The 27,443-nt window shown below is 42.5% G+C and overlaps 1 protein-coding gene across 1 annotated transcript in view; it reads right to left on the reverse strand.

The window, feature by feature from the left end:
• The window catches only part of LOC142451271 (aldo-keto reductase family 1 member C15-like), a 29,174-nt gene extending 17,315 nt beyond the window's left edge, over window positions 1-11,859 (reverse strand). The window contains exons 1-5 of the mRNA XM_075553164.1: window positions 11,773-11,859; window positions 8,304-8,471; window positions 6,514-6,630; window positions 5,534-5,611; window positions 4,531-4,653 (exon numbers count right to left, since the gene is read on the reverse strand). Coding sequence (XP_075409279.1) covers window positions 4,531-4,653; window positions 5,534-5,611; window positions 6,514-6,630; window positions 8,304-8,471; window positions 11,773-11,859 — 573 coding nt within the window. The remainder of the gene's footprint in view (window positions 1-4,530; window positions 4,654-5,533; window positions 5,612-6,513; window positions 6,631-8,303; window positions 8,472-11,772) is intronic.
• Between the last annotated feature and the right edge of the window lie 15,584 nt (window positions 11,860-27,443).

Below are 27,443 nucleotides of genomic sequence, written 5' to 3' on the forward strand. Positions count from 1 at the left end.
TCCTCTTAAGCTGATCCTCACAATACTTGAGCTCCTTGTAATAGTGAGAGATGGGGGGGAGGGGATTAAATTCTAAGTGGACCAATGCAGGTCAAACTCATGTTGTTCAAAAGTCCATTATACTGTTTAAAAATGATTAAAGGCTCTCATGCACAGATTGTGGTCTCCAAATACGATTTCCCTCTAAAAGAAATGAGGTCTTCAACGAGAAATGACTGATGGCTTGAGAAGGGTAGCTGCAAATTGACTTGAGAACCCCTTTGGCTCTAGAAAGCGAAGGTAAAGAGGACATGTTAAAGAAGCTTGCTGAAAAAGACTCCGGCTGACCTAAGTGGTGGCAATTTGAGTACCAATAGAAATAGGAAGGCCATTGTGTTTTAATGCTTAATTTTTAAGACCCACACATTCCCAACAGCATGCACACCATCATGTCTTTATATCTAATCGTCAATGTACAGGAAATACAAATTAAGGAAACTTGTCAAACTACAGGATGGAGATCAATCGGTATTATCTATTGGACGGGAACTCCACAGGGCAAGAACTTAGTTGCAGGATGGTGAATTACTTAATGTGTCTTTGCTAGCTGAAGTCTCTGTAACTCCTACCAAATGACCTTTTCTGCCTAGGGGGTGGTAAGAGAGAGGCTGAATCTACTGATTAAGGGAGAAATTGAAGGCATATATCAGCCAGTTGCAATGTACAGACTTTATTTAAATCCCTATATTAATAAATCAACTATAATAAGTATGAAGTAATTAGATAAACTTTCATGATATAATAGTAAGAAGTCATTGTTAAAAATTTAGGTGGCATGGTAGTATTCATGCATAAAGATAATATTTTAAGAAAGTGTATTGAACCATTTGCAGGTAAAATGATAGATAAATGTCTATATTAAAACAATCCTGTGATAGTAAATATGTAACCTATTTGGGCATGCAATAATTATTGCTTAACCTTGACACTGGATACATTGGGAGGTCATAATATTCCATCTCTTTATATTTATACTTTAAATTTTTACATAGTAAACTTTTTTTAATTGCTAAGAAATGTCATGATGCTATGTATAGCAAACACACAGATTCAAAGTTTCTTAGAATCTGACCCTGACAATATAAAAATTAATATTACTTTATTGTGCTTAATTTTAATCTTAAAAATTCATAAATTATTAATATAGTATACTTTATAGACACTATGGATTGCCATTGTTTCTTTCTATAAGAGCTCTGGCTTTGTTTAATGACTCTATGTTCCCTTATGCAGCCTCTGAACCTCAGAAGAAGTTATTCTATCTGACCTTTTCTGGCTTTCTGATTCCCACAAGGCAAGGGTCAGGAATGCCTTCACACTCCATACTGCCTTACCCTATTCTGACACTACCATTCCTCCCATACACTCTATTTCTGTGCTGGGATGAATAATATATTGCAAGGCCAAGGGGACTTAACAGGCCACCACAATGCAGGATCAATAAACAGTAAGGATAGAGTCATTGGTCCACAGCATCACCTCTCCTCAGCCAGCAGACAAATCTCTTTCTGGTCCTCTGCCTCTTGTCTGTGCGATCCCTTGGCTTCTATTTCTGTGAACCAGGAAACCTACCTATCTCTCTGTCTCACAGTTCTATAATTTGATGCTGCCTCATTCTTCTGTCTCCTGGTTTCCTTGCCCTGGCCACTGGTCTCAGCCAGGCTCTTTTGTTTTGTTCCATAGTCTCCAGGCCACAATATCAGGTGACTCTGGTCTTGGTTTCAGACAAATGTTATCTTCTTCTGGTGTTCCTGAGATTTCTCTGTGTTTGAGATTTTTTAAAATTAAAATCATTTATTGAGGGCTCGTACAATGCTTATCACAAACCATCATCCATCCATTGTGTCAAGCACATTTGCACATTTGTTGCCATCATCATTCTCAAAACATCTGCTTTCCACTTGAGCCCCTGGCTCCTCATTTTCCCTTCCCTCCCAATTCTACCCCCTCTCATGAATCTTGATAACTTACAAGTCATTATTATTTTGTCATATCTTACACTGTCCAATGTCTCCCTTCACTCATTTTCTGTTAACTGACCTCCAGAGAGGAGGTTATATGTAGAGCCTTGTAATCAGTTCCCCCTTTCTACTCCACCTTCCCTCCACCCTCTCGGTATCACCCCTCTCACCACTGGACCTGAAGGGTTCATCTGTCCTGTATTCCCTGTGTTCCCAGTTCCCATCTATACCAGTGTACATCCTCCGGTCTAGCTGGATTTGTAAGGTAGAATTGGGATCATCATAGCTGGGGGTAGGAAGCATTTAAGAACTAGAGGAAAGTTGTATGCTTCATTGTTGCTACACTTGTCCCCTGACCGGTTCGTCGCCTCCCCAGGACCCTTCTGTAAGGTGATGTCCAGTTGCCTGCAAATGACCTTTGGGTCCCCACTTTGCACTCCCCCTCATTCATGATGATGTGATTTTTGTTCCTTGATGCTTGATACCTGATCCCTTTGACACCTCATGATCACACAGGCTGGTGTGCTTCTTCCATGTGGACTTTGATGCTTCTGTGCTAAATGGCTGCTTGTTTACCCTCAAGACTTTAAGATGCCAGACACTATATCTTTTGATAGCTGGGCACCATCAGCTTTCTTCACCACACTTGCTTATGCCACCAATTGTCCTCAGCAATCGTATTGGGAAGGTGAGCACACAATGATATGATTGAGATGGTTTTTATACACAGAGAAATGACCTGGATGTGCATGGGATTTTTGTCTTTTAGCAGACCATATTTCCAAAGGAAACAAGGGCTGTGACTTGTTTCATAATCTCTATTAAGGTCAAGATTTAATTCCATCTTAATCCTGCCCATTAAAATAGCAGAGAACTTCCTCCAAAATGGGACTGTAGTCACAGGGATAGAGTCCAGCATTATAATGCATAAGGAATTATGACTGGTAGGGCCATTTGCATTTACAACATCTCACCTACTTTTCAGTCCATTGAGCTGACAGGCAGTTACCATGACTGGAAAGGGGGTGTTGTGTTGTTTTAGCCAATGATGCATGAGGAAAAGTTTGCATGACTTCTTAGGACATTCTTTCTCTATCTTTAGAAACTGGCCTCAGAAATCCTCTCTTCTGTTAAACATTTACAACCCATCAACCCAATTCCATCGAATCAACTCCAGCTCCTAGCAACCCTATGTAAATATTTATGGAAGCAGACAGCTGGAATCTTCTGTGGAGTGGCTGGTGGGTCCAAATTGCTAAATATTTGGTTAACAGTCAAACGCTGTGCTACCTGGATCATTCTTGTTAGATATTTAAATGTTAAATTAGTTAGTATTTTTAAAGCTGTATTTAAAATATCCACAGGTATGTACATCATTTTAAACATATATAAATTTATTTCCTATGAATAGATTCCAAACAGTAAAGTCAGAAAGAAAAATTGTATAAATATTTGAACAGCTTTTTGTATAATTATCAAACCCTTTTACAATAGACAATATAAAGAAGTATAGCTCTGTCCTGGTGGCAGCAGCTTTGGTGCCATAGTGGCTATGCTTTGGGCTGCAATCTGAAAGGTGTACAGATCAAAAGCACCTGTCTCTCTATGGGAGAAAGATGGGCCTTTCTCCTCCCATAGAGAGTTACGGACTTGGAAATTCACAGGGGGCAGTTCTACCCTGTCCTGTAGAGTCACTATGAGTCAATATAGTGATTCAATGGCAGTGAGTATAGATCTTTGAAAAAATTATGTTTGAGCATTACCATTATTGTGTGCTTTTAAAAATTATTTCTTTTAATTGTGATTTTTTTTACCTCCTCACATTCTACTCTTCCTCTGAATTGGTCCTTTTCTCACGGCTGTGTCACCATTCCTGCTAAGTCTACCGTAATCTCTATGTCACTAATGGTAATAACTCTAGTCAGTCTCTCTCTTGATTGATGGGCGCTTCCACAAGGTAAACCTCATGCCTCAGTTAAACCTTTTTATTCCTCTTCTTTGGGATATCCCAACACACACTCTCTTCATTTTCCCCTGTCCGACCTGGCAACTTCTTGTGGCTGTCTTGTACTATTTTATTATAAGTATTAAACAAAATATGTTTTAGTGTCCTGTGCCTCTTGTACCTGGTTCTTAAATGTTGAATTCCGTGTCCTAATCTTTTTCACTCTGTAGACTCTGTAGAGCTAATCCATGTCTAGGAATTTAAGCACCATCCATAAAGCCATGACACCAAGGTCTGTATCTCTAGTCCTGAACACTTTCCCAAACTCCAGGCCTTCTTACCACCTGCCAACTCAGCACCTCCACTTTGATGTTTCAGAAGAGGCTCAAATCCACTTCTGGGTAACGGAAGTCATACTCCTTCCACCCCACCCAGTCAGCTTCTTGTGTGGTGTTTTCCATTGTAGTAACAGATAATAGTATCTCCATCGTTTATATCAAACTCAAAAGTATAGTAATATTAATGAAGGAAGAAGAATGTGAAGGACAGGCAGTCAAGACGATCTCAGTGGGCTTATGGGCTCACCTGGTTGCAGACAGGCTTGTATTTGAGCCCTGGCTTGTTCAGAATCATCTCCAGCTGTTTGTGGTTAAAGTTGGACACCCCAATGGACTTGGTTAAGCCAGCATCTTTACACTTCTCTAAAGCCTGGGGAAGAAAGAAATCTTTGGTAAATTCTACTGTGATGTGGTTCTCTCATTTTACATATAACTTTTAAAAAACTTGCAAAACCACTTTTTTAATGCATAAAACAACTTGACTGGGTCAAAAGTTTTAATACTTAAATACATTATTCTTTTTATTATTATTTAAACTCATTATTTTCTAATTGAAGTTATAAATATATATACATATGCAGTTTTAATACTTAAATACATTATTCTTTTTCTTTTTATTATTATTGTAACTCATTATTTTCTAATTAAAGTTATAAATATATATACATATGCATATATATTGATCTCCTTGATGCTACCTCATGCGTGCTTAAGAAAATAAATATACATTAGGATGTTTTAAATCCTCACAATGGCATCTATTTTGACCTAATGCACACAATAGTCTTTTAATAATGATATCATGGTTAAACGCCAAAAGAACACATCTGGTTTTCATCTAATCGAGGGCTTTGTTGCTCTCTCTTTCCTGCAATAGTGGGGAAGTCATCTGGGATGAGATGAGGGCAGCTTTCCTGCTCCTCCTTTCCCCGTCTGCAGTCAGACAGCACTGTCTTCTTCTTTCTCCAAGTGCATTTATATGACTTGGGATAGAATACCAATTCCTGTTGTTTTGGTGAAACTATTACAAAATCCATATCCTGAATCTGATCCTTGAGACAAAGCAATCTCCACTGACGTCACAGAAAGTGAAATTTAGAATTGACCTTAAACACCACTCAGTTCACCTCCCTCATTTTACAGAGGAGATCACGGAGGTAAGAGAACGAATAGAGCCTGCGTTAGCTACTTCTGATTCTTCAGCCAGCTGTCTCTACATAGTACTTCTTAGTATCTGTAACAGAACTTACAACCCACGTGTCACAGATGTCCACCGTATCTAAGATAAAGTTCCCCCGGGCATCCTTTGGTAGAAGCTCCTCCCCAGCCTGGAACACACAGAGAGAAGGAGGATGAAGAGGGTTCCATTTAAGAGTCACCTCTCTGGTGCCTCAGGAGCTGGATCACACAACTTTCAAGCAGTGTGATTATTAATTGTAGGTGCGCGTGTATACTATTTAAGAAAGGATTTGGGGAACAATATCAGCATCAGCATGGGATCATGGAAAAGAACATCACACACACACACACACACACACACACACACACACACACACACTTTACCCACTAATACTCTCCCAAACTTTACTATAAATGGGTTCTGTTTCTAATTGGAATTTATTTATCAATTTATGCCCCAGGGGCAGAGAAAGAAAATGGAGGCTACTGGTCTGGAGGAAGGAGTTAATTGTTAATCAGTGGCTTAGCAGTAAAACTGACAATAGCCCAACTGGGGAGGAGTGAGCCAGCCCAGAAGCTGTGATCAGCAGATCTCCATGGTGATGAGAGGCCGTGTCACAGAAGCTCAGAGGAGCCCTGTCGGGCAATCGGGGTCATGCCAACAAAGATGCCCCCTCAAAAAGGTGACTCTCTTCCATTTAATCTCTGTAGTCGTTTGCAAATGAACACTTCTGAAAACCCCACTTGCTGTGGGACACATATCCATTCACTTAGACATGTGAGGTCATGTTCTCAACAACTGAAATGAAGGCAGTAAAATCACTGAACTTCCATCACTAGAAAAATTGAAGGGGAGGACAAGTATCTTGATAATTCAGTGACTCAAATGTTTAGAAGAGATAACAATCATTTAGCACCCCTGTCCTATCTTTCTCACTCAAACACACCTCATCTCAGCAAAACCTGAACATATAACCAGAGTGAAACAATGAACATGCTAACAGCCAAACTGAAACAGTCTTGGTCCTGACGAGGTAGGGAGGTGGCTGACCTTCATAGCAACTGGTACATGAATAATGAAGAGGTCTACATAGTCCAGCTGAAGTTTCTTCAGTGATTTCTCCAGGGCTGGTTGGACAAATTCTGGTCGAAGGAAAGTAGTCCAAAGCTGCAATGGCCAACAGAAGTAAACAGTGATTTGTTATTTTAATTCATTAGGGGATCAATATTCAATAGAGTTAAGAGATTGAAAAATGACTTTTGAACCACTCATGTGGGCTAAAAATAATTAGAACGTAGGGGAAATGCATTTTACTTATTATATATCAGGTTCTTACATAACCTGTGTAACCATGAAGGGCTGACTGGAACAGCTACTAGGCATCAGAAGACCCAAAACAAACAACCAATCATATCAATGTAAATGAGGAGGCAGAGTGGACACCCAAAGCCCATCTGTAAACAATTGGAGACCCCCTCACAGAAAGGTTACAAGGGAGTGACGAGACAGCCAGGGTGCAGTATAGCACTGATGAAGCATACAACTTTCCTCTACTTCCTTAATGTTTCTTCTGCCCTCCTGTCCCCTCCACCCCACTATCATGACCCCAGTTCTACCTTACAAATCTAGCTAGACCAGAGCATATTCACTGGTACATATAAGAGCTCTGGACACACAGAATCCAGGACAGATAAGCCCCTCAGAAACAATAAGAGTAGGGATACCATGAGTGTAGAGAGAAGGTGCATGGGAGAAAGGGGGAACCAATCACAATAATTGACATATAACCCCTACACATACCCCTAAAGTGATGAACAACAGAAACATGGGTGAAGAGATATGAAAATATTAATATGGGTGTAAGATATGAAAATATTCATAATTTATAATTTATCAAGGGTTTATGAGGGAGGGAGGAGGAATGAAGGAAAGAAATGAGGAGCTGATCCCAAGGGCTCAAGTGGAAAGAAAATGTTTTGAGAAGGATGATGGCAACATATGCACAAATGTGCTTGACACAATGGATGAATGATTGTCATAAGAGCTGCAAGAGCCTCCAAAAATTATTTTTGATAAACAAACAAACAAACAAGGCCCTTAATGGTGTGCTGAGATTTGAGTTACTGAAATATAGGAAAACTTTTAGCTAAAATATAGCTGGTCCAGGAAAAACAACCTAAATGTTTAAGGAATGGGGAAAAAGGTTATTTTTTAACAGGAGAGAAGAAAGAGCAGGCAATCTACTTTTGTAGATTGGTCCCACTTTGGGACCAATGTCCCACACCAGTTTTGCTGAGATGTCTACTTTCTAGACTTCTTGTGGATGCCCTGACTCAGTCAGAGATGGTGATACCAAAATACCTCCAGGGTGGTGACAGTGACAAGGGAAAGCAAGTGGTATCATTTTTATTAATCAAGTCATCTCTGGGGATACTGAGATTTATGAGTAAATGCTTTCTACCTAAGAAATTTGTACAAATTTCAGTGATCTCAATGGCTGACTTGAAGAAAGTACTTTGCTAGTTGCATTGCCTTTTCTAAATAATACCTCAACCTCACTTGGATATACCTTGAGAGAGAAGCTGTTGAAGAGTAAAAGGCAAGAACCCCTAGATGTTCTACTAATCTTTGTAATAGTCAAAGAAGACAAGTATCATTATCATATGAATGTTTTTTGATGTTCAGAGAAGTTGAGAAATTGTGTTTCATCCAGTCTCCTCTGCTTCCTATATTTGCCTCTATAATGTTAGCAAGTAAGTAAATGATTTAAACTAAAATCAAGTTTCCCTCCAAAACATTTCTAAACCAATGGCGACTTATTATCATTCCATACACAGCACCTTGGTGGTATAGAATATATCTTCTCTCTTCACAGTACCATCAGCAATCTTCTCTCGAATGGCTTCTCCAACCTCCTCTTCATTTTGATACAAGTAAGCTGAGTCGATGTGACGAAATCCTACATCAATAGCCAGTTTGGTAGCCTCACCAGCCTTACTCTTAGGAATCTATGAGATATATAAAAAAAAAAGAAGCTTGAGTAAAAAAGAAGATTTGAAAAAAATAATGACCACATATATCCTAAACTTGATAAAATTCCTGAATGTACACATGCAAAGAACTCAATGAAAGCCAAAGGTCATTTAAAAAATACAATTAAGAAAGAAAACACCAAAGTAGATGTTAGAAGAGATTCTGAAGATTGCTCATTAATGTAGAGTAACTAAAGCAAATGAAAGAAATGGAGACGTTAAAGAGCTGAACAGAAACTTTCATCGAAGGGCAGCTCGGGAAGACAGGGCATCACAATGAAATGTGCAAAGCCGTAGAATTAGAATGTCCAAAATGAAGTAAAAATTCAAGCTTGCTTGGCAATACTGAAGGATGCGAGAAAGATCAAAAGAAGGTGGAAGGAACACACAGAATCACTGTATCAAATAGAATTTGTGATGTTCAACCACTTCAAGAGGTAGTATATGATCAAGATGGTATTGAAATAAGTCCTGGCTGCACTGAAGGCACTAGAGAAAAACAAAGCTCCAGAAAACATTGAAATGTTTCCACAGTCTTACACAGCACTGGAAGCAGGAATTAGTCTTTTTCAAGAAATGTGAACGACAGCTACTTGAACAACTAACTGGAAGAAATCCCTATTTATGCTAATTCCAAAGAAAGGCAAACTAACATATTGCAGAAATTATAAAACAATATTATTATATTAATATTACTTGAAAGTGAAATTTTGTTGAAGATCATTTTTAAATATCTGTTAGAGTAAATCAACAGGGAGCATCCAGAGACTCAAACTAGATTCAGAAGAAGAGATGGCACAAGGGATATCACTTGCATGAGCTAATCTTGCTGAAAAGGAAGATGTTTATTTGTGCTTTATTGACTATGCAAAGTCACTCAACTGTGTGGATCATAACAAACTGTATTAGACAGGGTTCTTTAGAGAAACAAAACCAGGACAATTAAGATATATATATATATGTATAATCATGAAGGATTTTATATATATACAGCATAAAGGAATATAACAGTGACTTAGTTCACACAGTGGTACAGAGGGCTAATTTCAACTAACGTCCGTGAAACAGTTAATATACTGGAAGTCCTTCAACTCAGGAGGGCTGCTGGGTCCAAGGTCAAGGAAGCAGACAGCTGAGTCTTCCATAGAGCAATGCAGGAAGTTTGGCCAGAGGCAGCAAACAGCAGGGTGGGTCACCAACAGTCAGCCAGATGAAAGAATCCAACAGTCCCAAGCTCAAGTGAGGTACACACCAGCAGTATGGCGAGGCAGTTCTCAAAGGAACCTCAAGCTCTAGTAACACGATCCACAGGTTGGGTGTCCCACGATCCACAGTTGGGTAGTGTAGCTCTCAAATTGAGGCAGAGAACTCGCTAAGGCAGCTGCTCACTGGTGTGATCACCAGAGAGCAAGAGAGAGAGACAGGAGGGGCTTGCTGAGCCATTTATCTCTTTGCCCTCCAATCAAGCTGTGACCTTATTAGTTCCACATGTTCCTATTGGTCAGGTTGGCACAATAAACCTACCTTGCATACAAACTATGGAGAACGTTGTGAAGAATGGGAATTCCAGAATACTTTATTATGTTCGTGCTGAACTTGTACATAGACCAAGAGGCAACCATTCAAACAGCCAGTGACTATTATATGGTTTAAATCAAGACTGTCTGTGTCATGGTTCTATTATTCCACTATAATTATTGGAGCTCTATGCTGAGAAAATAATCCAAAGAGCTGGACTCTATGCAGAAGAATGCAGCACTAGGATAAGAGAAGGTTTATTAACAACTTGTGATACATAGATCATACACCTCACTGGCTGAAAATGAGGAAACTTGGAGCACTCATTGATGAAGAAAACAAAAGTCTTCACACATGGGCCAATGGACAACATCATGATCAATAAAGAAAAGACTGAGGTCGTCAATGATTTCGTCTTACTTGAATACAGTCAAGAGATCAAGTGGTTTGCATTGGGCAAATCGTCTACAAAATGCTCATTTAAAGTGTTCAAGAGCAAAGATGGTCCTTTGAGAACTAACAGGCACCTGACCCAAGCCAGGGTATTTTCAGCCATCTCAAATGCATGTGATAGACGATGAATGAGGAGGACCACAGAAAAGTCACCACGTTTGAATTATGGTGTTAGAGAAGAATGCTGAATGTACCATTGACTTGCACAAGAACAAAGACGTCTGGCTTTCGGGGTAAACTTTGGATATCACATTTTTAAAAGAAACACCCTATTATCATCAATAGCGGAGCCTACAATGCAAAGACTGTAACTGAAACATCCCGGGTCCCACCTCACAACAGCGCATCAGAGGAAACTGCTCCATAGAGTTTTCTACAGCGGGCTCCACCCACTGAAGTCTTAGAAGAACGGCTTGCTTCCAAGACCCCTCTCTCCCAACACTGACAACCTTTTGGTCAGCTACCGAGGGTTTTTATATTTCATGACTTCGCTGTATAAAGAATTTGAGTTGGAATCAACCTGGTGGCTGTGAGTTTGGCTTTTGCGTTATGCCTGTGTTTATCATTAGGTGGGGCAATCCTACTCCAGGGACAGCAAATCAGCCCACCCTTCATGTGATCAAAGCCTGCCATTTTAAACATACTACAGTGGATTGTCACAGAAGTAGGTAGCTTCCTGTCCTCGATGTGTTCCTCAGCCAGTGCTTGGAATGTTAGTGGGTCCTTGTATGGCAAAAGCTTTGAATGACTGGAATCCTCTGGCAAATAACAGCCACCTCCCACAAGCACATAGTAAAGGTGCTTCCAAGGAGTCATTTTACTGAAGGGACTACGTGTCCTCCTAGGCCCGCCTCTGAGAAGGAATTTCTAACAAATAGTAGAGTCACTTTGACGAAACTGGCAGATGAGTCCAAGAAGAGCCTACCTTGAGATTTTAAAATCATTAAAACATAAGACCCAGGATAACTATAGTACTTACCTTCAGAGCTGTTGGGGAGTAAGCAGATAATGTGTGTCAAGGATCTACAGTACATGGTCAATCTTAAATATATGCTAACTCAACAAAATAATACCGTTAGAAAGAGATGTCAAACAAAATCTTTCACCCCTGAATTCTAGAGTCGATCTGTTTTGTCAAAAACCAAAACCAAACAAAAACCTTTGTGACCTGCCAAGAGGCAAGTGATCCGTGTGAAATGGAAGGCCAAAGGGCGTCTCCCCAAACTGCTAATATCTACTAGACACAGAGGCAAACCCGATCCAGGGCTGCTTCACTCAGTCCCTCAGTCCCCTGACTTCCACTTACATCTTCAGGAGCATAAGTTCCAAATCCAAGGACCGGCATGGAATGCCCATCATTCAGTTTCACACCATACATGTGCTGCAAGTCCATCACCGTCCTTGTCCTTGCTAACTCGACTCTGACCCTCCTTTGCTTTCCTGACAGCCGGTCTTGGTGGAAGAGAATGCAGGTACCTTTATTTATACCAACCGCAAACAAGATAGGCAGGGCTGAAGTTATAGCTGCAAATGGTTCCAAAATAAACTCAGTCAAACTGAAATCAATCCTCTAACTTGGAGTGCTTTTTTTCCATGTCACCACAGGCATGCATGAATGAAATGTCTTGTGGAAATGCTATCCATGCTGGGAGAGGTTTAATTTTTCTTTCAGCTCTGCTCATACGTGATGGCTACGTTCACGACAACAACAAAAACAACAACGAAATATGCCAATTTGTTTTTGATCATTATATCAGACTTATCCCACATGGCTCAAGGTAATCTTTAGGCTGATGATTTATAAATAGAGCATGTTATTATATGTACAGCAACCCTCTACACATCAGCTGACACCAAGGGCTCAAGTAGAAAGAAAACCTTTTGAGAATGATGAGGGCAACAGATGAACAAATGTGCTTGACACAATGGATGACTGCATGGAATACGATAAAAGCTGTATGAGCCCCCAATAAAATGTTTGTTTTTTAAAATAGAAGATCTTAGTTAAATTCCTCACCTTCCACTTCATCACAAATCAGACACACAGAAAGCAAGTATTCAACATTTCTTAAACAAAGCTTGAACGGGATCCCATGAATACGTGAGGTAATAGAATTCCTTAGGTCCATCCCACCCCTAGTTCCTGGTTCTATTATCGTTCTTGTCTGCCCCCAACCCCATTCTACTTTCTGATTTTCTCTGTCTTCTTATTTCCTTGATTTTCTTATTTCCTTTCTTATTTCCTTCTGATTTTCTCTGTCTTCTTATTTCCTCTTGTTCATGTTCTTGAAATGATCTGAAGTCAAAGAGAAATTCCTGTGTCCCTCTTTTGTCTAGTTATTGTCTTCTCCTGGAATCGCCTTCTCTGTTGCCCCTTCCTTCCTCCCTTCAGCCTTGTGAAGTCTTGCTGATCCTCAAGCATGTACTCCACCGTCACTTCCTGTCTTCTGACTTCTCCTGATGTAGGGGACAGATGCCCACTCTTTGCTATGTACTAATTCATCATCCCAGCAGTTGTATTAGTTTTCTACAATCCACATGAGTGAAATTGTATTCTACCTTCAAAAGGATCTTCTACAACATAAACACTCTACTTGTGGTTTTGTGTGAATGTTATTATTGTGTCATGCTTCCTTCACTCTGTCTTTGTGTAATCGGTATTTCAGAATCAACCCACAGGACCATACACTGCTCTTCTTTAAATATACCTTATTATGTTTCAACTCTTCATTAGGTTCGTGAAGGCCAGCATTCTCTTTGACATGCCATTCAACATGTTACACACATTTCCACTGCTCCTTGTCATTGTTATCAGTGTTTTGACCTAAATGCTCTGTTGAATTGAACTAGGGAACAATGTCATCAGAGACACTACCTTTGATGAAAAAGGAGAAAGATAAGAAAGCAAATGGGGCAATATTGTGAACGAGTGAGGGTATGGTCTCTAGTGCTTGGATTCTGTAGATGGGACATGAGGGGGGCGCATTCAGGGGATCAGAAGAACTGGCAATCTACATCAGCATAGGTGTATGTATGCAGTTGCCTAATACGAGGTGGGCAGTGACTCTGAGTTCTCAGGGAAGTAGAATCAAGTGCAATAGTTGCAAATAAAAGTGCTGGAGAGAAGCGGTTGGTAGATTGAATGAAAGATGAAAAGTATGAGATCGTCATGTAGAAAAGCCAAGAATCATCGCTCTAAGGCAGTGTCGTGTGGTTGGGGGATCAGGGAGGTCAGTTTTCCCACGTTAGGAAGAGGCTCCGGGCTCACGGCAACACTTGTGGAAATGGAGCAGGACCACGAAGTGTTTGTTTTCTTGTCACAGGGTCACGAAGAGTCAGAACCAACTCACCAGCACCCAGTAGGAGTAACACAAAGTTTTATGGGTGAGAAAACCTCGGGCCCCTCGCAAACGGACTGAGATTCATTAGGACTGAGGTATATTTTAAAATTATTTTTAAGTAAGGTCGCTTATGAAGAACGTCTATGTCATCCATACCAGCTAACATCACAAGACTCACGAAAGAGAAGCAGTTCCCGCCATTACATTATGGGTGAGTTCATTCAGTGTTTCACTAGTATGGCCCTCGCCCCTGGTGGAAAAATGGTTCCCCACCCCTGTGCTAGGAGATTGCAACAAGAGCCCTGGTACATGGTGGGCTGCACACTGGTTGTTAACCTCAAGATAAGTGGTTCAAACCTACTAGCTCTTCCATAGGAGAAAGATAATGCTGTCGACTTTCTCAAACTTGAGGGTTAGAAATGCAGTGCGGGGTCCCTGTGAGTTGGACGTGACTCAGCGGTAGGGGGTTTGTTTTGTTTTTGGGGACTCTAAGGAGCATCTAGGGTTGTGAACAACTTGCTTAAAGGTATAATCATGGGAGAAAGGTGTGTGCTGGAAGTAAAGTCAAGGACAACCACGTTACAACAGAAAGTCATGACAAAATAATGATAACTTATAAATTATCAAGGGTTCATAAGGGAGGGGTGGGGTGAGAGGGGGAAATGAGGAGCTGATACCAAGGGCTGAAGTAGAAAAAAAATATTTTGAGAGTGATGATGGCAAAAAATATACAAATATGCTTGACACAATGGATGGATTTCCAAATTGCAGTCAGAATAGTATGAGCCCCCAATAAAATGATTTTAAAAAGAAAAAAAATCCTAGAAGTCAAAGAAATGATAGGGAAGACATTAGACTCAATATCTATGAGAATGTGAAAATATCAAGGATGATGATAAGAGAAATATGGCAAAACAGGCTATTACTGAAAGTTAAAATCTTCAAGGAATGAGGAGGGACTATGGAGGTATGAGGCGATGACAGGTGACTTCAGCCAAGAGGAAGAATTTGATAGCTGGGTGTTTTCAGGATCCAAAGCAGAAGATGGTGTAGGAGAGGCATTGAGTTGGCCAGAGGACAGTGGACCTACCTGCTGCTCCCTAGTGCAATGGTGTAAGAAAACCAACATCTGCTTCTTTAAAGAGTTGTTGAGAAGCAGTATTGTCAATGGTGAACTGTGTTTAGATGAAGAAACAAACGGGACCCTTCGCCCATCTGTAGGCAACTGCACATCCCCTAATGGTAGAGTCACGGGGAAGAGATGAGCCAGTCAGGGTGCAGTGTGGGAACAATGAAACATAACAACTTTCCTCTAGTTCCTAAATGCTTCCTCCCCACCCCACTCTCATGATCCCAGTTCTACCTTAAAAATCTGGCTAGACCAGAGGATGTACACTGGTACAGATAGGAATTGGAAACACAAGGAATCTAGGGCAGATGATTCCCTTCAGGACCAGTGCTAAGCGTGGTGATACCAGGAGGGTGGAGGGAGGGCAGGGTAGAAAGGGAGAACCGATTACAGGAATCTACATATAACTTCCTCCCTGGAGCACAGACAACAGAAAAGTGGGCAAAAGAGATGTCGGACAGTGTCAGATATGACAAAATAATAACTTATGAATTATCAAGGGTTTATGAGGGAGGGAAGAATGGGGAGAGAGTGGGGAAAATGAGGAGCTGATGTCAGAGGCTTAAGTGGAGAGCAAATGTTTTGAGAATGATAAGGGCAATGAGTGTACAAATGTGTTTTATACAATTGATGTATGTTTGGATTGTGATGAATCCCCAGTTAAATGATTAAACAAACAAACAAACAAAAAGCTGAGTCACGGGCATGCAGTGTGTTCTGACTAATAGTGACGCTATAGCACAGAGTAGAACTGCTCTTGTGGGTTTTGGAGAGTGTGATTATTTATTGGTGTACAAAGCCTCCTTTCTCTCCCACAGAACTGCTGGTGGTTTCAAATCCCTGACTTTCTGGTTGGCAACCCAGCACGTAACTACTATGGCATGGTTTTCAGCATAAATGAGAAAAGCGGTCCTAAAATTAAAATGAATCCCAGTGGATTCATAGTAGCCCAAACTGTTATAATCATTGGTCTGCTAACCAGAAGGTCAGCGGTTCAAACCCACCAGTTGCTTGCAGAACAAAGATGATGCTGTCTACTCTTGTAAAGACTGACAGTACTGGAAACCTGTTACAGTGTTATTATGAGCCAGAACCAATTCCATGATAGTGGTTCCTCAGAACCAAAGCCATCTTGAAAAGAAGAACCAGGAAAGAGGGCTCACCCACATCCTTAGCTTGATATGGAAAGGCAACACCCAAACACACACCCAAACCCAAACACCAAGCTCACTGTCTTTGAGCTAATTCCATCATACAGCCACCCAACAGGCCAGAGAAGAACTGTCTCCTTTGGGTTTCCAGGATTGTAAGTCCTTTGGGGAGAAAAAAGCTCCTCTTTCTCTCAAGGAGTGGCTAGAGTTTGCCAACTGCTGATCTGTGTGTGGTTGGCAGCCCAATACACAAACGACTCTGCCAGAAAGGCCAAGACTGCATGTAACTGAAACAGTGCTGCAAGAGAATAACAAGGTGGAGGCCTCGCACGTCCTTTAAAATGGATTGTTTTGAAATACAGTACGGTAGAAACATGCTATATAGGAGCACTGGTGGCATAGTGGTCATGGTGGGCTGTGAACTTCGAGGTGCCTGGTTCCAAACTACTAACTTCTTCTTGGGAGAAAGACTCGGCTTTCTGCTCTCCTCAAAATGTACGGTCTCAGTATCCCCCAGAGGCAATTCTACCTACAGGGTCCCTGAGCTGTCCTCAGTTTGATGGCAGGGAGTTCTGTCTGTTTTATACAGTTGCAGTAAGTAAGGCAGTCTGGTTCTGTCTGGAGCACACACGTCAATCAATGGAGTAGGATTTAGTCCAGAAACAGCCCCATCTAGCTAGAGTCAACTGAGTTTTGACTGACAGCTACCAAGAGGTGGGAGGGAACCCATGAAAGCAAACGTGGCCCTCCAGAGCTCGGTCAGCCATCAGGCGGCTGTGGTGGTTTTTATTGCTCACGCCATTTGCTTGTTGACTTTCTGGAGAGTCAGAGAGTGATCATGTCTGTTTATTTTGGAAGTGCTTTGAGAAAAGTAGCCAGAGCCTTATCAGAAAAACACACAGAAAGTTTCAACAGAGAGTCTCCACTATAAATCCCTCATCAAACTCGGGCCAGCTCCAAGGCATCCATCTTACAGTCCTGATTTAGCGCCTTCTGACTCCTTCATGTTTCTTAATCTTAAAAGGTACCTATTTTCCTTTTATGTAAATCATGTACTATACTGTAAAGCGTTTAAAAATGGTAACAACTTAATAAAAGAGACCGCATTAACATGGCTAGATTCCCAGGACACAGTTCACCCCAGGACACAGCGATGAACTAAATGTCTTATGTAATTGTTTACAAAAGTGCCTGGAGGTTGATGGGACTCATGTTGAGAAATACAATTTATATTTTTGATTTTTCTCTCTTAATTTTATTTTCACAAACATTTTGAAGTCTACTAACATGCTTACAAAAATCAGAAACACACACACATACACCCAAAAGAGGCTCCTGAGGTTGCTTTGACACAACGAAACACCTCATGGGATTTGTTTCCTTGGCCTGGGAGGTTTAGAGTCAAGGAGTCATGGTACAGCATGGTTGATTGGTCTAATAATGTCTTTCGTGCTCCTGTTCTACCTGAAAATTCATTACATAGTTTCTGGGACTTTTACAAGCTTACACATGACCATCCAAGGCACAGCAATTCACGTGCAGCAACAGAGCTCGGGGAGTTAAGAATACAAAGGGGACAGGGGAGATGGAATGTACTGCTGATTGCCTCCATGAAGCACTGCCTCCTTTGAGTTGGGCTGTTCTTTGCAAGATCAGCAGCTCCAAGCCACCAGCCTCTCTTCAGGAGATGGGCACTACTTTCTACTCCCACATCGAATTCTAGGCTTGGAAACGCACAGGGGCAGTTAGTTCTCTCGTGCCCTGTATGGGTTGCTGTGAGTCAGCACTGATCCAACGGCAGGGAGTCTGGTTTGGGCCTTTCTTCCATGAGACTAGAAGAATTGGATGGTGCCCACAAGGATTCTATGAAAAATCTTGATGGAATGCAGGGCAGAATTTTACATTTTTCATAGACTCTAGAGTTTCTGGAGCCACAGAAACTGGATAAAACCCTGAAATTCTTGCCCTGAGATACCATTTATATCTGAAACCAAAATTATCCTCTGAAGCTTTCATAAAATCAAGCAATAATTTAGATTCACTAATTTTAGAAAAGGCTACCTTGAGCATTACACTCATTCAAGATGCATCTATAGGGGATCAAATTGACAAGTAAAACTTGAAGGATTATAGATAAACCTTTGCCAAGGGCAGTGAGTTTATGTTCATGAGGGAAGAACCACTGAGAAAAACCCACAGGATGTAATTACTGTTGCTCAATTGTACATTAAAATCTGTGACATCGGTGTGTGTTTCCTGTGTGTAGTCTCAACAACAACAAAATAAATGAAATTTAGAGAAGAAGGAAAAGTAATTCACACTTTTAGTTTAAAAAATAAATCAAAACCCAACAAAGAAAAGGCTACAAAAAAGTTACTAGAGAGCTACCATACGTGATACTGGCAGAATAATAGAGACATACATTAATCAACAAGAATTAAAAGTTCAGAGATGGATCTTCACATAGATGATCAAGTGATTTGCAACAAGGTTGCTGTGCTCCTTCAGAGTGGACAAACACTGTCCACACAAAAATGACTCTGGAAAATCTGAATCCCTGTATGCAAAAGAAAGAAGTCAGAGGCTTCCTGACCTTACCATACACAAAAAGTGAACTCGCAAGGGATCAAAGATCTAAAATTAAGCCCTAAAACTAACAATCCCTTAAAAGAAAACTGGGAAAATGTTCATCCTGTTGGATGTGGTAGTGGTTTTGATACAGGGGGAAATAAGAGGTAGTTTGTTGTTAAGCAATACTGGAAACGTGCCATGGTTTGAGATCTGATCTGTTTAAGAGTTTGTTTGTAGAACTAACAAATGTAGCAGCCACTCCCAGGCCCCTACAATAGCCTTTTCTTTTCAACTTAAGGAAATGCTCATTCAGCAAGGCTGGACCAAAGCAATCAAATCAAGACATTAACCTTCCGGGCAAGCATGGCCTTTTAGACAGGGCCTGATGCCTGAGACCTTGAGGGAGTGACCTTTTGGTCAAAGAGGCTCCCTTGTCCTGGGGCTGAACTTCCTTCTAACAGGCCTGGGAAACAACCCTTCCACTTGCCCCAGAGTCGAGGCTATGGAACTTGCTTGCCTTTCACAGAATTGCCGAAATCGTTTTGGAAGACTTTCGCCTCTCTGGTTCCCTGTGTCAAGCACTTGACAGAAACGAACCTCGGATGTCTTGAGTCAAGACGATCTCTGTATTTGACAGCAGTGACAGGCATCCGGAGCCTGATTACAGGCATGCTTTTCTTAACTGTGATCCCAATAAAACACCAACAGCAGAAACTGACTGCAACAAAATTACAAACTTTCCTGTACCAAAGGATACTTTCAGTGAGTGAAAAGACAATTGCGGAGTAGAAGAAAACATTCAGACATCATATATTTGATAAAGAACTAAAGAACTCTTTGAATTTAACACCTAAAAATTACTGATGGCCCAAGTTTTTACATGGACAAAGGGCTTAAATAGACACTTTCCCCCCAAAGAAGATATACAAATGGTCAATAAACATATGAAAAGATAATGCCCATCATTAACCACTAAGAGAAATGCAAATCAAAACCAGGATGAGATTCTGCTTCCCACCTACAAGAATATCTACAGGTGACAGGAACAACAAAGAATGGCCATGCTGACATGGTTGTCAGGTGCTGTGCAGTCCCATCGCACTCACATGCCGCACCTCTGTGGGAACTGCACCATTCTCGAGATTACGGGTATGTTCCAGCCCACCCCTGACCCAGTTGTTCCAGTGCTAGGTGTACTTCTAGAAGAAAATCAGAGACTCAAAATACGTGCAGATGACCACTCGTAGCTGAAGTATTCACAATACTTCAAAGTGTTCACCAACACACCGCTACTGTGAATCCCAGGGGATCTCTGGTGGAGTGTGAGTTAAACAATGTGCTGAGCCCACAAGGACAGCGGATCAAACACACCAGACATTCTGAGAGAGAATGATCCTCCTGTTGAGATTTAACGTCTCAGAAACCCAAAGGGGCAGGTCTGTCCTGTCCCACAGGAACGATAGGAGTCTGACTCAGCGTTTCCAAGCTTGTAGATGGTTATAGGAGGGGACAGTCTCATCTCTCTCTCCTGGTGTGTTTGAACTGCCTTCCTTGTGGTTAACAGCCCGTGATTCATCCATTGCACCATCCAAATTCCTTTTAAATGCAGATGGATAAATAAAATGGATAGAATTTCAAAGAATTTTTTCCCATCACTTAGTTAAGCACAGTATTGAGTCTGATTGGAAAACAAACAGTTGTGTGAAGTGTATCCTCAGTGCTGTGTGAAATGCTATTTACTGACTGCTACTTAAAGAACGTGGGAGGAAAGCTGAGAGAAGGCACCTGGAGCACCAGCTCTGTCTTCTGCCCCCGTGGGGAGAAAGTTGTCGTCTGTCTATGTGAGGGCCACAGACATTAGAGCCAAACTGGGGCCCAGGGGGACCCCCCCAAAGTGAGGAGCCAAGCTGAAAAATTGCCATGATCGATGGGAGAAGAGGGATGAGTGACATTCTCTTGGAATCTGTCCGCGGCAGAGATAGCCAGGAGTGGTGTACATCTTACTGCCTTGGATGACGTCATGGACGCCATGGGAAATTTTTAGGTGGTGATGGGGCAAAAAAAAAAATGCTGCACAGAACAGTCTTATCTTGAGTAAACAAGAGGTTTGTTTTACCACAAAACATACTTCTTAGAACTGAATGTTTCTCCGTGATGTCATTATGACTTCCTGCCATAGAAGAGGGAGTGAAAGAAGAGGAGGAAGGATAACCAGAATTTCTTCACAACACCCTTTCTTCTCAGAGAACCGACTTCCATCTCTCGGCATTGATATTCCAGGGATATATTACTCTAAAATATCTGTGCATTAAATCTTTAAATAGTGCTTGTTTCCCCTTTTCATCATCATGGTTAGCTAATTTAATACTCATTTATTTGTGCAATCTTAAAAAAGTGGGAAAGGATTCAATGCTTTTACCCTAATTCAGCAAAAATATACACAGAATGTACCTTGTATACACAGTCGGTGCTTGATCCAAACACTCTCCTGCTAGTTACAATTCATCTATCAATGAAGGCTTTGCATTACAATGTCGAACTTGACTCTTAGGGGAGAAATGTAATGGTGATGGAGTCTTACTAAATACTCCCTGGAAACTCAACACATACTTTCCACTACACGTCTGAGAAGTCTTAACAGTTCAAAAAACCAGATAATGCGTATACAAATGAACAGATTTGTGCAGAGCAAGATTTAGCTAAATACATCTATAAACATGGACTCCTATACAAGTAAATATATTTACATAAGGAAAGATTTTGCTCAATGCAACTGCAAACATGAACTCAAACCCACAGTTATTAACCAACTGCCCTTTCTGAGGGATGCAAGCAGGGGCAGGAGAGGTATGGAGCAGAGACCAGGCTATTTAACACCTATGACCCAGTTAGGTAAATACCAATCTGTTTAGCAGTGCACCATTTCTTTATATCGTATCCACAGAAGCATTTGCTTGGTAGAACTGTCTTCCTATTATTGTCCTTTACCTTTTCTCATTCCCAGGCCAAATGTAGATCTACTGTCTGATAAATCCTTACAACATATGTGCCCAGCTCTCAGATGAACTCGGGCCTCCTACGAAACTGGAGACCAGCTTTTAAGAACACTGGAGGGAAAGCCTCAAGATGTGGAATAGCTTAAAAATAGTAACCCTACCCCTAAAACTACTGACCTGGGATCATCTTGACTCCTTAACCCCAAAACATTCCCTGAAGTCTGCGTAAAGTCAGACAGTAATGAATGTCTGCCTTGAGCAGCGTGCTCTTTCAAGATGGATCTAGACTGGCTCAAACTGGCAACATCAACACAAAGGATTAGAAAGGAAAGGTAGGGAGAGGTGAGTTTTTGTCAACGGGGAGGAACAATTCAGGAAAGGAGGATGAGGATGGTTGCCCCCCCCCCCCCCCCCCCGGAGAATGTAACCCATGTATCACCACATTGGACGTGCGGGAACTACTGACTTGACCCATGTTTCCTTATGGGCATCGTCAACAGCAAGAAGATAAAATAAATTTTTTTTTTTAAATCAAAGGTGAGAATATGATAACCATGGCCCTCATTTTCGAGGCCTGTGTGCACCGTGATCCAAGAATGCTTTTGAGAGTGGGAGCTTGGCATCAAGACTACACGAATATTTTTCTTTTTAAAATCATTTTATTGGGGGCTCTTACAGCTCTCATCACAATCTACACATCCATCCATTGTGTCCAGAACATTTTTACATATGTTGCCCTAATTCTCAAAACTTTTTCTTTCTACTTGAGTCCTTGGTATCAACTCATTTACTCACCTCTCCAACCTTTCCGCCTTCATGCACCCTTAATAATTTATCATTTTTTCCACGTCGTACGCTAACCGCTGTCTCCCTTTTCTGTTGTCCGTCCCCCTGAGAAGGGGTTATATGTCGATCATTGTGATTGGTTACCCCTTTCTCCCCACCACCTTTCCCTTCCCCTCCTGGTCTGGCTGCTCTCATTATTGGTCCTGAGGGGTTTATCAGTCCTGGATTCCCTGTGTGGAGAGTTCTTATCTGTACCGGTGCACATGCTCTGGTCTAGCCGGATTTGTAAGGCAGAATTGGGGTCATGATAGTGGGGGGCAGGAAGCATTAAAGCACTAGAGGGAAGTTGTCTGCTTCATTGGGCTACACTGCCCCCGGACTGGCTCGTCTCTTCCTTGTGACCCTCACAGAAGTATTTTTCGGTGAGCACATTAGGAAATCACGTGTTGAGGAGGGGTGAAGTCGAGGAGTAATGTCCTTTAGCAGAGTTTTGAATAGGAATTCTATGCCATTAAAAAAATAGATTTATGGGCACAATAGCAACACATTATCACACATGCTATAGTTCAGTTACAGTTTAAAAAAAAGAATTGTGCAATCATCTTCAGGACGTGTTCTTCTTTCTCCTACTCATCATTGCTTGTGCCCCATTTCCCTCTCACCACCCCCCCCCCCATTTCGCCATGTCCCTACACAATCATTAATCCAGTGACGTTCTCTTTAGATTATCCTATCCTAGGTTTCATATACAGAGGATCATACAACACCACAAACCAGAAAAAACAAGCAGTAGGGACAAAACACGACAGAGAAACATCTCACTCGAAAAGCAAGCAGGGAAGATTAAAAAACAGAAACAACTTTAAAATGGGGCAAAAGGGAGAATAAATGAAAGGGGTCACATTTGAGCCCAATGCCATCTCCCCTAATTGATGTTGGAGACAGAGGTTTCTGTGAAGGCTATTCACATGTTTGGGCTGTGAGCAGAGGGGTTGGCGGCTTAATACGTCGGGGACTTAATGACAGTGGGTCCTTGAAAGTGGATCTTGACCTTGCACTGTCATCGATAGCCTTCTACACAAGGGTGTTCAGAATGTTCACGTTCTCCCTGAACTCTCATTCTGTGCGGGGCGCAGCCTGGGTCCCATGGAGAGCAGCAAGCACAGCCGACTGGAGGAAGCCAGCTCCTCCAGACAAAGGTGGGGCTCCCGCCCTGAGGCTGTTGATTCTTCTACAGTCCTGGACTCGAGCTCTCCTCTGAACACCCCACCCTTGAAACCAAGAACCTGAACAGGAAAAAAACTTGATACTGGGAAAGTTGATCACTGCACCCACAGTCCTGGATAACTGGTGTTTGTTATTCACACACTTGCTTCTTTGTCTTGACATTTAAAAATGCTAACCTACACTTGACCCCAAACCAACTTTCAGATGTTGTGTAATGATTTGGCCATCCCCTGCTTAAGCCTGGAGAGGTGACATCTGACAGAACCCGATGGGGGTGGGTAAAGCCGCCTGCTGCTAACCAGCAAATTGGTGGTCTGGATCCTCCAGAGGCTTCAAAGGCAAAGGCGTGCAGCCTTGGAACCAGTTGGCGATTTACCCTGGTGAATTCTCTAAGGTTGAAGCAAAAGAGTCACCAGTGTTTATGTCAAATATTTTTGAGCTCTTACGTTCTCTGCAAAGCAAAACCAAGTTGTCAACTGTGAGCCTCTGGGGATTATCATCTTCCTGGGGCCTGTCTACTTATCTGAATAAATTAATAATAATGGAAAGCCCAAAGTTGAAGTCCTTATGCGATTTGAAAAACATATTGAGGAAAAGACTTGACTAGAGAGAAAATCTCACTCATAGATGAGCACTCTACAGAGCCCTTGCTACATCTTTAAGAGTTGGGTGATTTTCCGAGGTCAACCAGAGACAGCTTGCTGTTTGTCATGACGAATGCTCCAAATGATCACAGTCATAGTGCAGAAAGCAACAACAAGAACCAAAAACCCATCTCAAAAGGAAAGAAACCTTGACTTGACTTCCCAAAATATGAAAACGTGGTCAGGGCCGGTCTCTTTGGAATGAAGTGTTGGTTCATTCTGAATGTAGGTAGGGAGTCAAAAAGAACCAGGAAAATTTTAAAAGAGAGAAAAAGAAGAAGAAATGGAAGCAGCCGATGACGGACAGGTCATTCTGAACTCAGAGATTATCTGATGGAATATTTTGGGATTTTAAATAATCCCAGATCCCCTAGCTTCTCCCGTCTGAGGAATAGGATGGACTCAGAGCTTGGAGAGCAAGGCAGCTACCTCACCTCTGAGGACTGGACTTTTCAGTCCATCAGAACCGCATCTTCATGTTCCATTGTAACCGGGACAGCCCGACCTAAGCACTTTATGTGAACGTCAGCTCCATGCTCAATCCTACAAATAAGCCTCTGCTAAATAACTGGCCTCGCTCTTCAGATGAGGAAATGAGGTCTGGAGGTTCTGTTAGGCTTCTCGGGTTAGAAATACCTCCTTGGTTTCACGCAAGAAAGAATTCACACCGGAGCCTGGTTTGTGACCCAAGTGGGTTTTTATAAAGGATAGAAGCAGTTTCAGGTGTTAAAGTAAACTGAGCACCAACCAGAGAGACCGGCACAGCTGCACGGGACTCCAGCCTGGCCACTTGGAACCGCTGAGGAGGAGCTAGAAAAGAGGAGACCGCAGGACCGCAGCCCGGTCTCACTGAACTGGGTAGGAGCCACTTGGACAGGGAAAGAGAGAGGGAGAGGGAGGTGGTCGCAAAGTTTCTGGCTTTTCACCAGCCTGTGCGAACACAAGGTGTCAAAGGGATCAGGTATCAGGCATCATCAGAACAAAAAATCTTGCCATAGTGAATGAGGGGGTGGTGGTGCAGAGTGGAGACCCAAAGCCCATTTGTAGGCCACTGAACTTACCCTTACAGAAGGGTCTCGGGGAGGAGATGAGCCAGTCAGGGTGTGAGCTGGCAAAGATGAAACATACAACTTTCCTCTAGTTCCTAAATGCTTCCTCCTCCCCCAATATCATGATCCGAATTCTACCTTACAGATCTGGCTAGACCAGAGGTTGTACGCTGGTACAGATAGGGACTGGAAACACAGGGAATCCAGGACAGATGATCCCTTCAGGACCAGTGGTGTGAGTGTTGATACTGGGAGGGTAGAGGGAGGATGGGTTGGAAAGGGGGAACCGATTACAAGGATCTACATGTGACCTCCCCCCTGGGGGATGGACAACAGAAGTGGGCGAAGGGAGAAGACAGACAGGGCAAGATAGGACAAAATAATAATTTATAAATTATCAAGGGTTCATGAGGGAGGGGAGAACAGAGAAGGAGAGGAAAAATGAGGAGCTGATGCCAGGGGCTTAGGTGCAGAGCAGATGTTTTGAGAATGATGAGGGCAATGAATGTACAAATGTGCTTTACACAATTGCTGTATGTATGGATTATGATAAGACTTGTATCAGCCCCTAATAAAACGAGCGAGGCATGGTCGATGGTACTGGTTGACCCCATTGGCTGAATTAAGCCCACTTGACCTAAAGGGGCCCAGTCCAGGTGTACCTCCCACCTAAGTGTACCGGCCCTTCCTAGCTCAGAGCCTGAATTTGGAGCATGCTCAGTAGACAGCCTGGTCCCTATTCAGGCTACTTAACATTTTCCCCCTGAAGAGGTACGGATCCAAATGTTTGGGGTACTGGGTGATGACATCTCTAGGTGCTTCCTGCTGGCAAAGGGGCACAGAGTGGGACTTTGGGTCCACTTCCATCAGAGAAGGAAGGGGTTGTCCACTCAGGGCCCATGATAGATGACATTGGGGTGACCCAGGAGCTGGTAATCTTGGGGTTGGCACACTGGATTCGGAGATCTTGATAACCTGAGAACTTCTGGAAGAAGAAACAAGAGTGGTGGACAGTTTGGGTGAGACAAGGATAAGGCTGTGAGCAGACGGTGCCCCTGGAGGTGGGGGTTCATGTCACAGGAAGTTTAAAAACAGGAACTCTTAGGACTGACAGGAACGGGTGCTCATTCACTTTAAACACAAGAAGGTATACAAGCGTTTATTGGCTTAAAGACTGTGAGGGGTCTGAGGGAGGGCTTTCTGTGGAGCACTTACCTGTCCTGGGCTGGCAGTGAAATATCCCCCAAGAGCTGTCAGGGGTGCTTGTCTGAATGCTCTGCTTCTGAGGGGTCTTGCTGCCACATTGATGTTCACCTGAGGTTCCAGACCTGCTACAGCTCTCCTGCTGCTTCACTGGCCAGACCAGGCCAATATTCAATGAGCAGGTGCTCACTGACCTGTGTGTGCCCTCCCTCTTGGTTACCTGTCATAGGTTAAGGGTCACCCTTGTGGCCAGCTTGCTTGCTGGGGTGGCATGGCCCTCTGGCAGGCCTATTCCAGCTAGGGCAGTTCTGTGCCCAGTGGCCCGGTTCCCGGCACACATAGCACATGACACTTTGGCGGTTGACGGGCAGTTAGCAAGTGCAGCCAGTACCCGGGCATGCTGGTGTCCTTCCTTCTTTCCTCCTGAGCTGCAGCTGTCCCTCCTGTTCCCTATTGCAAAATGTAGCCTTACCTCAGCTACCATCTCTTCTAGGGGAACTCCTTCAGGCCTCGGCACTAATTTTTGGAGCTTCTGTTGCTCCAGCCTCTCCCGGTCAAACCTATCCCAATTAGATAGAATACACGAAAATGGGGTTCCCTGTGTCACCGAACTACCAACCCCTATCTAGAAAACAAAACAGAGAAGTCATGAGAACCTCAAGGTCAACGACTGCAGTTTCAGCACATGTCACTAGGGTGCCGTGAAACTGGAGCTTCAAGCAGGTACCCCTGCCCAAGTGAGGGGTCGGGGATGCAAGTCTTTGCAGGCAAGCTGGGCCCCAACTGTTTTCTAGATAGCAAGCTTTGGCCACCAGCTTGGGTGACTGTACAGGGCCTACGGAGGGAGCTACTGGCAAGAGTAATTCACCGACCTTCAAAG

This window comes from Tenrec ecaudatus, chromosome 6 (assembly GCF_050624435.1).
Source record: "Tenrec ecaudatus isolate mTenEca1 chromosome 6, mTenEca1.hap1, whole genome shotgun sequence".
Lineage (NCBI taxonomy): Eukaryota > Metazoa > Chordata > Mammalia > Afrosoricida > Tenrecidae > Tenrec > Tenrec ecaudatus.